The following is a 12226-nucleotide window of genomic DNA, read 5'->3' as shown; positions in this document are numbered from 1 at the left end:
TTCGGACACTCAGCCTGGCTCTGCCCTGCCCCCACTCGCTGTTGACAGGTTTTTAATGACAGCAGCAGGAGCCAATGGCTTCCACTGCTCTCAGCCAAGGCTCTAGGAGCAGGGATTGGGGAGAAGAGTTGCTGCACAAGTGCACAGTGCCAGATCCAGATCTGGTTCAGGTGAGTATTTAGTATATTTTAAAGTAAAAACCTTTTGCCTCTACAAGTACTTTAAAGCTGGGAACCCTGCCCCAACAACCTGCTGTATATCTCAGGATCATATGAACAAAATTCCAAATATCTTTCAATGTGTAGCCTGACCTCATGCACTATTGATATACATAAACTATATGCAATAGATTCAAGCATCACTTGCAATGATTAAGCAGCGCTGGAGGATAGCGATTGGCTAATTTGCCAAGAGGCCAATCGTATTGAACTCTATGATTATGATATATCTTGTTAACATTTGGTGATTTTGGGGGCTAATAGACAAAAAGGCACAGGAAGCTGGACACTGCCATGGAACACATGTACCAATGCAAAAAAAACATACTGCAGGCAGAGGGCTGTTTCGAAATGCTTCGAGGGCAAGATTGAAAGTACCCAAATCCTTTAAATAACATGCCTTAAAGCTGTACATGTTGTTTTGGAACAGTATGATTTTCCCAGACAGTATTAGCAGCAGCGCATATTTGGCTTCTTTCTTGTTCGGAGTAGGTGGGCTTACATACAGCAGCAGCACCCCAAACTAATTAATTTCAGTTTGAAAAAGTTTTTTCCCAGCTATCTTTAACAGCAAAACATACTTTTTCATCAAAAATGAATGGGCCTGCTATGACTGGCAGATAGAGGTTGCACAGTAATTTGGTGTGGCAGCCTTTGTTTTCACTTATGAAAAACTGTCTTATTGTTGGCCAATTTCTTTCAAGCTCACATTAAGAACTAAAGGGTCAAAGATGGTACAGCAGTGTAAAACCCAGGAGCCTGCATTCACTAAACCTAGTCTCCCACAGTACACAGAACATGGAAATGCAATTATTTTAGTAAATATAAACTGCTAAATACTTTTTCTCATCAGCAGTATACAGCAGTTTTGTGACTTCTATCAGTGTCTGGCCAAGCACTGATAAAAGATTGTAGGAGGCATTTTCATTCTCCTCTGACTGTCCTATGAGGCTGTATGCCCCCTGATTTTCTGACTGGACAGTGCTAATTGGCCCTGTGCTGATCACATGCACCCTCCCCCAAAAAAATGACACACCTAAATGTGGATGAGCACAGAGAGAGTGCCTCTTAGGGCTCTATACTATCAGCAGATGGATTAGGGACAGTAAAAGAAGGGGGGGGGGGGTCAGAAAAGACAGGATCAAACAGCCTTTTTACACAATGCGGAGGATCAACCCCTTCACAGTGAATAAAATGAACATGCTTTGCTGCAAATGCACACTGATTTTACTGTTGTGGGTTTAGTTACACTTTAAGAGACAGCAGGTGACACAGCAGTGAAAAATTGGCCAGAGGCAAGGCAAATTTAATGGGCAAGGCTAGGCCCAAATGTATGAGAGACAAATAACTCAGACTGGAATTTTACTACAAGAATTAAGATACTGCAGAGGTAACAGCAGTGCAAAATTTGCCAGCAGAACAGTTTTATTCATAAATAGGAGATCAAGATTTACTAGAGATGAAAAAAACGGCAGTTTAAGCTAAGATATAAGCAACTGCTACACAAAATAAAAATTAATATGCCTCCATGATCAATACAAATCTAAAAAATGCCACCCCAAAACCAAAATAATTTTTTTTAAAGGGATGCCTTGCAGCAAAAATACAGAAAAAAAAAAGTTTGCTATAGATGTGTCAACAGGGAAAAGTGACCACTGACCAAATCAACCACAGTCAGCAGATCAACTTCTGTTCCACCACAGTGGCCAAACATGGATCAGAATTCATCTGGCTGGTGCTGAACTTCAATCCAAGTATGGCCAGCTTAAGGTGTACATGATTTATCAACTAGTTTAAAAATAGAAGCGGCAGATCATGGATCTTGATAAGGATGGGAGGATCTAATGTTTGTTGTTCTCAATTAGTAATTGTGTGCTTCTACTTGTGCAGTGTTGGTTTTAAAGGAAACCTATACTGTGGAAAATATGGAGACTTCAATTGCTGACTTCCTTCTGACAATGTTAGGTGCATTGCTTGTTCTGGTTTCAGTTCTTTGAGTCACTGACGTAGACTAAGCATGCAGATTAAATAAGTCAGAACACCTAATCTTCATTTCTGAGAAAGCAAATCTTAATTTCTGAGAAAGCACTTAAGCCACTGGATCAGCATGGCAGTCAAGGAGCTAGTATTGTCAGAAGAAGTCAGCAATACAAGACTCCAAACTGCTTTACTATAGGCTTACTTCATATTAGGCGTTTCAGGCATTATTTTAAACGTATTAACGTGTTAAATAACTAGCAATATTACAGCCTAATTTAAAACCAGCACTAGTTGGTGGCACAAAAAACATTAAGTACCCATCAGTGTCACCTATCATTGCTGCGTATCAGTGCCACCTATCAGTGCAGCCTATTAGTGTCACCTATCAGTGCCCATCAGTGTCATCTATCAGTGCCCATTAGTGCTGCCTATGAATGCCCACCAGTGCTCATCAGTGCAGCCTATTAGTGTCACCTATCAGTGCCCATCAGTGTCACCTATCAGTGCCCATTAGTGCTGCCTATGAGTGCCCATCAGTGCTCATCAGTGCTCATCAGTGCAGCCTCATCGGTGCACATCAGTGAAGGAGAAAAATTAAATGTTTGCTAAATTTTATAACAAACTATGAAACACATTTTTTTTTTTTTTCAAAATGTTTTCAATTGTTTAGCAAACAAATAAAAAACCCCAGTGGTGAACAAATACCACAAAATAGGAAGCTTAATTTGTGTGGAAAAAAAAATGATCAAAATTTCATATGGGTACAGTATACGATGAACAACATATAAAGGCAGCGCTAGCAGGTAAAATCTATAAATACGTGCTAAATGATTAACATTAATATAATATAATAAAAATAGTACTAAAAATTGGGTTTATATAATTCAGTGAATACATAAATTCATAAATCCATAAAATGCAACAGTGAAAATCAAAAATTCATAAAATGTAACAATAAATATAATCTCCAAAAATAAAGTGCATCCAGTGTCCAAAAATGTTAAAAATATTAAAGTGCAAGATATATTTAAGGTGCAGTCCAAACTTATATTCTTCCAAAGAAGTTTATGTGCCAAAAAGTGCTCAAAATCCAAATAAAGTGCCCAAGTGCTCTTCAAAGAAAATCCCCCTATGGGGATGCACTCACCGAACTTAGGATGTAAATGAGCCTTGAATATGTGTGGTACTCCGTTTAGAAAGTAAGAGCAGCCCCACAGAGACTTAAGGCTGTGACAGCGCTGAAAGCTCAAAATTGGCCAGGGCAGGAAGGGGGTAAAGGTTCCCAGTAGGCAAGTGGTTAATTAAACAAGCTGAATTTAGAAGCTGATTGGCTACAATGCAGAGCTGCACCAGATTGTAATCTCTCTAGTTTTAGTAAATTAACCCCTCTACCTCACTGATCTGGAGCAACTGCAGCTGAAGAGTGCACCTGCAGTTACAAAAGTATACAGTCTATTTGCCTTTAGTAAAGCAACCTCTATATTATGTATGTATATATATCTATATATCTATATCTATATATATCTATATATATATATATATATATATATATATATATATATATATATATATATATATATATATATGAACTTCATGTACTGAAATCCCCATTCATTTCTATGGAAAGACTGTCTAACAAGTATTCCAATGGAATGACTAGAGATTCTTCCAAGCATGCCCATCAAAGGTCTGCACATCAAAGGTCTCAAAAGGATGAGAACTGAACAGTCCTGCAGCATTTTTTACTGACAACTTGAAAAATTACATTAAAGTGCTTGTATAGCCTTAAGTTTTTTCACCTTAATACATTCTGACCCCCCCCCCCTTTTTCTTACCTGTGCCTGATCCGATCCAATGACGTGCATGAGCACAGTGGCTCCAGCATTGGACAGATTAATAGCAGCAGAAGCCAATGTCTATCAAAAGCTTTGACATGGGAGTGGGGGGTGGGGTCAAGTCCCGCTGTCAGTGGCTCCAGCATTGGACAGATTGATAGCAGCGTAAGCCAATGTCTATCAAAAGCTTTGACATGGGAGCGGGGGGGGGGGGAGTTTAGGGCTGAGTCCCGCTGTCAGCGACTCCATTATTGGACAGATTGATAGCAGTGGCAGGGGGCGGGGCTGAGTCCCACTGTCAGCAGTTTCAGCATTGGACAGATTGATAGCAGCGGAAGCCAATGTCAATCAAAAGCTGTGACATGGGAGCGGGAGGTGAGGCCGAGTGGGAGCCCGCACCGGTGCCCCCATGAAAAGCGTCTTTCCGTGGGGGCACTCGATGAAGAGGAGGGGACTGGAGCAACGGTTGGGGTCCCCAGAAGTAGAGTATTGGGGCTGCTCTGTGCAAAAGCATTGCACAGAGCAGGTAAGTATAGGCATGTTTGTTATTTTTTTTTTTTTAATTAAACTTGTACAGCTACTTTAAAAACTAAGACAATAATAATTAATAAACTAATATTTAAACAGTATAAACACAATATGCAAACACTGAAAATACCCATAACGTGTAATTTGACTGGTTTACACTTACAAAAGTCAACACAGCAGGACAAATTATCATCCCTTGATATTTACAGACTGTTGTAAAAATCGCTGATTGCTATAAAGTGTCCATAAATTTACTGACGGTTGTCAACCCTGGGAGTGAAAAGTGAAATGGTGGCCTTACTCTATACAATCTCTTGTAATGTACAATCTCCTGTAGATTTATCAAAACTATATAATAGGACACACCTAATCTATCCAATCCAGCAGGCCCTTACACCACATAGGGGATTGCAGATCTAACAGAGATTGTATAGTGTATGGTGAGCTTAAAACTTACTTTCAAATGAAGGGGTCATTTAAATGATAGGAGTACTGTTATCCTTTAATATCTATGCAGGGTAAGAGACTCCTTTGTGACCTTAGCAATAGATGACATCCTTTCTGGTGTCCAAACAATAGATATAAGGGTGTCATAAAAAATATACTATTAATTATGATGAAACAATTCCCCCTGTTTTGACCAGCAGCATTATTAAAGCATAAAGAGAATATACAATATATTTCTTAAGCTACCCTGGAGTTATAGAAAGCCGTTCCTTGTAAAAATAAATCTTCCCGTCCAGATAGTGCTGAGAACTGCCTTGTGTAGCAGAAGTGTGTCCTTTGACCAGCGGATGGACAGGATATACAGTAGCCTGCTTGGGAAATGACAGGAAAGGCTGCCCAGTGAAATGAGTAAACCCATGGTCACGTAGGGTGTGAACGATTTGAACATATGTAGAGAAAAAAGGAATGATATCTTAGACTATATTTAGAAGAATCTCTCTTTACAGCTGCATCTACCAAAGTCACTCATCTGAAATCTACACACTAAAAAAATAATAAAAGGGTGGCTTGAATCTTTTCTAAGTGCATCGATACCTAACAGGGTTATTCTTTTGAAAAGATAACCTGATTTTTTACTAGTCTAAGCACTGCTGGAAATAATCATTATAGAGCATAGTTTTTCAGGCAGTATATAAACCCCAAGGAGTTATTTTTCTCTGAATAATATCATTACATTAATACAGTAGTCTAGCAAATAGTAAATTGCACATAAAATGATTCAGAGAAGTATTTTGATTTTTGGAAAAAAATTAGATCGGGTTCACACATATGCAAATTGGATGCAGGTTTCCCCGCATCCAATTCACATAACAGGAGAGTGTAACTGGCTCTCAATGGAGCCGGTTCACACAGATCCGGGGTGGCCACGGTCCCCATTTGGAAAAGGTCCTGTGTGTCTTTGGTTCCGATTCAGGTGCAGACTCAGATAGAAATTTGGACCTGATTAGCATCTGAATCAGTGAACAGGGATGCACTGGGCCCTTTGCTGTGTATTGCGGCCGCAGCATGTGTGAACCCGGTCTTTTACGCAATCTAAGCCAGAATCATGACTCTGCATTTTAGGGTATTGTGTTAAAAAAAACAGCTTTCTGCATCTTTTGTTTGGTCTCCCACTAGTTTTCTGCCATGGGTTTAGCCCCCCTACACTTTATTATTTTTATTATTATTCACGATTTATGTAGCTTCAACATACAGTTACAATACAATTCACATTTTTTAAAAATTTAACATTATATAGCTGCCATAGCAAGCAATAAAGCCCTGTTCACACTTAGGGGTAGCAGAAATGCGCAAAAATTGCACTAAAACGCAATGCGTTTGTGCTGCCAATATTTCTTAATGGCACCCCAAAGGCAGGTAGCAGTGTTTTCTGCATGACAAAAACATGCAACACAAAAACTGCTTGGTTCAGTACCAATATCTGGTACGTGAGCTTCTTTAGTGCCTTTTTGGAGAGGAGGAAGGCCCATTCAAATGCATGGTGCCGCTCCAAAAACATAGTAAATATGTGCTACAAACGCAAGTGTGAATGGGGCCTAACATTTTCACATTATAGGAGGCTAGGCCTATCATTATCCTCCCAAAATGTAGAGACATCTGCTGTTTCATTATAAAAATATGTACCTGTCCATCCGTAGTTTGCAGACAATGCCTAACACATCCACAACTCCTTCTTCCTTCAGCTGACAACAACCAATAGATGTAGCAATGAAGCAGCCAGTTCTTCCAATTCCAGCACTGTAATAATACAACAGTCAGTTAATTTATCTTTCAATGTGGGTATAAATAAGCAAATATAATAAAAATATCAAAACTAATGTCTAGAGGAAAGTCAGGACTGGACTGGAAAACAATAGTCTTTTTAGGGACATTAGCGTTAGGATAACGCACACCAACCCATGTTAGCTGCACTGGTGCACATTGGTGCCATTCATTCTGAATGGCAACCCAAATCACCCTCAAAACACATGTCCTCTACTGCACTCTGCCAGGGCACAGGTTCCTGTGCATAGTGCAGAGATAAAAGTAGCCTGTCCTTTTTCGCAGGTGTTACTTGCCCATTCATTTTGAACCATATGTCATTGTGTCTGTTACAGCTCACAGCTTTGTTGTGTTGATGGTCCCATATAGTTTTTTGAGATGCATATACAGTATATGTGAATGTGATCATCACAATGCAAATAATATTGTCGATAGAGGGAAAAGTTAGAAATACGGACAGGTCTTTATTGCTGTCTGAGTCTTCTTTGGAGAAACGTTCTTTTACTTCCTCCTACAATGACCACTGTCATCACTGCAATGGGAATTGTGCAAAATGCTCCTCACTAGTGACACAGCAATACAAACCAGAATAAGGTTTTAACTCTGTCCAAGATAAAAGTCAGTTTTAAAAGGACTTTTTGTTGTGCAGAGTGTAAATACAAGGGGGGCATAAATGTTTGCTCATTACACATTTAGTCCGTTATTCTTGCTTAATAGGACTGCACAATGCCTATGCCTCTGCTATTCTGTTTAAGGATACAAATTTTTTAGGTCTCAGATGACTCAAAACAAGAAAAATTTCAGTAAGGCTAAGTAAGGTTATCTTAGCAGCTCTCAATTAGGACCTGTCACTTTACTCATTCACGGCATATTGTCAGGGTAGATTAATCCACATCTTCACCTACTTATACTCAACTTCCTCACAACCCTTATTCCCTGCTGTACTCCTCCATAACATCCATCACTGGTGGAGCAGGTTACATCCTCCCTATGACTTGCTGAACAGCCAATCCCCTGATGAGGGCAATGACATCATCAACCATGTGTAAGCTCTAACACCATCCAATGCAGAATTTAAACAACATTTCTTTATGCAGGCATACTGATGTCACTTCCTGTTATACAAGTGATTACCAGACTAACAGAAAGGGTATTTATGAATATATATATATATATATATATATTAGGGTTGAACGATAGTCAATGTGATATCGACTATCGTTCTGCGGGCGTGGGCGATATTCATATCGCCGAAGACACGATATTTACCATTAGGCAGGGAGAAGTCGGGACTCAGGGAGAGGAGGAGGACTCACAGTGCTGGCAGCCGTCCCACACGTTCAGCGGTGAGCAGCGCGCCGTGAGCAGCTGCACAGCTAACCAATCACGCGTGCCTGCACACCTGATTGGTTCCCTGTGCCCCTACTCACGTGATTGGTTCGCTGTGCCGCGCTCACCGCTCGGTCAAGAGAACTAGCTCCAGGGCGGCAGAGGGAACGTGTGGGACAGATGTGATGTTGGGCTGTGTTCTTCTACCTCCTACCACAACTGTGAGTCCCGACTCTGCCTAATCCGTCTTCTGCATTCCACCCAGAGAAATATCGCGATATATATGTAGTTGAAAACGAAATATCGCAATGTTCTTTTTTTCCCAATATCGTGCAGCCCTAATATATATATATATATATATATATATATATATATATATATATCTATATATATATGTATATATACATACATACATATCTATCTATCTATATATATATATATATATATGTATATATACATAAATACATATCTATCTATCTATATATATATAGATATAGATATATATCTATATATCTATAGATAGATAGATAGATAGATAGATAGATAGATAGATAGATAGATAGATAGATAGATAGATAGATAGATAGATAGATAGATAGATAGATATAGATAGATATATTTATGCAATTATAGAACAGTACACAACTAAAATGAGAATGTCACATGCAAAATTAGGTGAATGTTGTGATAGAACATGTTCTTACTGAGAATTGACTGCATCCTTTTAATACACAGAGCACAGTTGCACCACATTTTAGCCACTATTCTCAAACCATCTTTCACTGTACTGCCTTCTCTGTGACTACTGATATGGTGCCCATAGACATTAGATTACAAATGGCCAGATTGGGACACAATGTAATGGCTATGGGGCACTAGCAATGCACCGGGCCATCACTGTATTCATGACATGTCTCTACAAGCTTATTCCCTTACTGATCATAGTTCAGCAAGGGAGGCTGCACAGACCGTTTTAATTTAAATCATTATTTGGTTCTGTATATATATTTTTTATTTTGGTACCAAGGCTGCTGTGGGCTGCGTTGTTCATAATCATTTAATCAGTTAACCAAACATAAATATCATTGAGGTAATGAAAAATGTGCAGTGGACGCGTTAGGAGAAAATATGAAAAAGACAAGAAAGTAAAACATTAAAGACTCCTTATGGTCAACCTTTTAAATACTTCTGGAAAAAAATCTTTTTTACACAATGAAACTTTGTACAACAGAGGGTTGTAGTCAATGGAGAACATTCAGAACAAGGTCATGTTACCAGTGGGGTACCTCAGGGATCTGTACTGGGACCAATTTTGTTTAATATCTTCATAAGTGATATTGCAAAAGGCCTCGATGGTAAGGTTTGTCTTTTTGCTGATGACACAAAGATATGTAACAGGGTTGATGTTCCTGGAGGGAAATGCCAAATGGAAAAGGATTTAGGAAAACTAGAAGAATGGTCAGAACTCTGGCAACTGAAATTTAATGTGGATAAGTGCAAGATAATGCACCTGGGGCGTAAAAACCCAAGGGCAGAATATAGAATATTTGACACAGTCCTGACCTCAGTATCTGAGGAAAGGGATTTAGGAGTAATTATTTCAGAAGACTTAAAGGTGGGAAGACAATGTAATAGAGCAGCACGAAATGCCAGCAGAATGCTTGGATGTATAGGGAGAGGTATAAGCAGTAGAAAGAGGGAAGTGCTTATGCCGCTGTACAGAACACTGGTGAGACCTCACTTGGAGTATTGTGCGCAGTACTGGAGGCCATATCTCCAGAAGGATATAGATACTCTAGAGAGAGTTCAGAGAAGAGCTACTAAACTAGTACATGGATTACAGGAAAAAACTTACCAGGAAAGGTTAAAGGACCTTAACATGTATAGCTTGGAAGAAAGAAGAGACAGAGGGGATATGATAGAAACCTTTAAATACATAAAGGGAATCAACTCGGTAAAGGAGGAGAGCATATTTAAAAGAAGAAATACTACCACAAGAGGACACCGTTTTAAACTAGAGGGGCAAAGGTTTAAAAGTAATATGAGGAAGTATTACTTTACTGAAAGAGTAGTGGATGCATGGAATAACCTTCCTGCAGAAGTGGTAGCTGCAAACACAGTGAAGGAGTTTAAGCATGCATGGGATAGGCATAAGGCTATCCTTCATATAAGATAGGGCCAAGGACTATTCATAGGATTCAGATATATTGGGCAGACTAGATGGGCCAAATGGTTCTTATCTGCCGACACATTCTATGTTTCTATGTTTCTATGTAATCTTTTTTTTTTTTTTTTTAGAGATGTATTTCGGTGTTGGCTATTCGAAGCCTTTAATTTATCACTTTCTTGTCTGTATGCGTTTGTGAAGGTATTAGCCTCCACCATGGATTAATTAGGTTTCTCATTTTTTGGTTTCTTTTTCAAAATACAAAAAAGTTGAACCTTGTGTTTAAGCCTGAAGTGATCACAATATCTAAGATTTATTTTGAAAAGAGCAATCAACTTCTATGGATCTGGTTTGCCTTGTTACTAAAAGCTTGGCTTCCAATGCGACTTTCATTCAATGACCTCGCCCTTAAAACTAAGACACACTCACCCACCATCTTTATGACCTTATTGTCCACTAAGGTGCTTTCACTACATGGAATGTTGACAGGTGGATGGGTATTAATTTAAGATGTTGGGCTTAGATCCAAAGTCAGGGAAAACATGTCCTTAGTAACAAGTGAAATCAGGAATAGAGGCACGTTGCAAAGCCTGTCCCTAAGGAAAGGACTTTTTTTTCTGAAAAACATTTAAAATGGCTGACTGGTTTGCTTTCATTTATACAAGGATCCACATGCTGCTCTTATTTTCCTATAAAGACATTTTTTCTAGACATCCCATGTTTCCTTAGTACATTCCAATCAGTCTCCTGAACAGGAAGCAGGCCTTGTAGAGGAAAACATCTTGCGTGTGTAGTCAGGATACAGAGGTATTTGTATGTGTACACTATGAAACAGACAAATGACTTTTGAAAGTAATTAGAGGTCATTCACATGTACTCCTTTAGGAATGTTATTTTTATACGTGGGGAACCAATAGTGACCATATTGGCTGCCAGCACACTGGCAACATTTCTTTTCCAGGTATCCTTGTATGTACATAGTACGCAACTATATTTATATTGAACATTGTTTTATTTGTTGTTTTATTTTTACTTTTTTTCACATTTTATGTTATGTTCCTAAATTAAATTTTATCTCCAATAAAATGTCTTCCTATTTAGTTGAAGTAAAGTAGAACAAAACACTTAAAGGGTTTGTAAAGGAAACAAAAAAAATATCAAACATGTCATACTTACTTGCTCAGTGCAATTGCACAGAGCAACCCTAATCCTCCCTTTCTTGGGTCTCCCATCAGCGGTCTGGGCCCATCCCCCTTGCCAAGTGCCCCCATAGCAAGCCACTTGCTTTGGGGACACTCGTACATGCTCGCTGCCGAACCCTGCTCTTTGTGCGCTTCGTTCCAACTGCAATGTCATGCTGTGTGAACTTGTGGCCGAAGTCAGACAGGAATCTCCAGTGCCCAAATCATATTTGATCTGTTTCTAGTATGTTCTGTTAAAAAGCAGCATGAAAAGCTTTTTCCTTGGCAATCACCAAGAAGCTTGAGTAAAATGCCTAACAAAAGATCAATATGTGAACCATATTGAATTTGCATCACAGTCTAGGAATACTATTGACAGGGTATCTTCTTACAGTGATCAGAAACAGTTTTTTAGATCTTGTTAGATGTATTTTTCATGAATAGTCCTTTTTATAAAGGCAGCTGATGTACAAAACTCAGTCAAGCAATGACATTCATTTCTTTTTTGCACTGCTGAGCTAAAGGTAATCATAAAAAGAGAGCTTTAGATACCAAATATGTTATGTATGCTGTGAACCCAGATCAATGCCATTGTTCACTTTTGTACCTGCACATAAAAAATTGTTGCCCGTACAATTCCTGAAGTACCTGCATGCAGTACTTTGGGTTGACTGTGTTAAATAATAACAGTTTTAGGTTATGTTGGACAGTGTCTTTCCA

The 12226-nt window shown here is 38.9% G+C and overlaps 1 protein-coding gene across 1 annotated transcript in view; it reads right to left on the bottom strand.

The window, feature by feature from the left end:
* PTPRR (protein tyrosine phosphatase receptor type R) overlaps positions 1-12226 on the bottom strand; it is a 269586-nt gene that overhangs the window by 1319 nt on the left and 256041 nt on the right. Inside the window, exon 13 of the mRNA XM_082256719.1 lies at positions 6692-6805. Within this exon, the coding sequence (XP_082112845.1) occupies positions 6692-6805 (114 nt within the window). The remainder of the gene's footprint in view (positions 1-6691; positions 6806-12226) is intronic.

The sequence above is a fragment of the Pelophylax lessonae genome (assembly GCF_965119305.1).
Source record: "Pelophylax lessonae genome assembly, chromosome: 4".
NCBI lineage: Eukaryota > Metazoa > Chordata > Amphibia > Anura > Ranidae > Pelophylax > Pelophylax lessonae.
The sequence above is the reverse complement of the archived record's forward strand: the minus strand, read 5'-3'. Positions and strand labels throughout refer to the sequence as shown.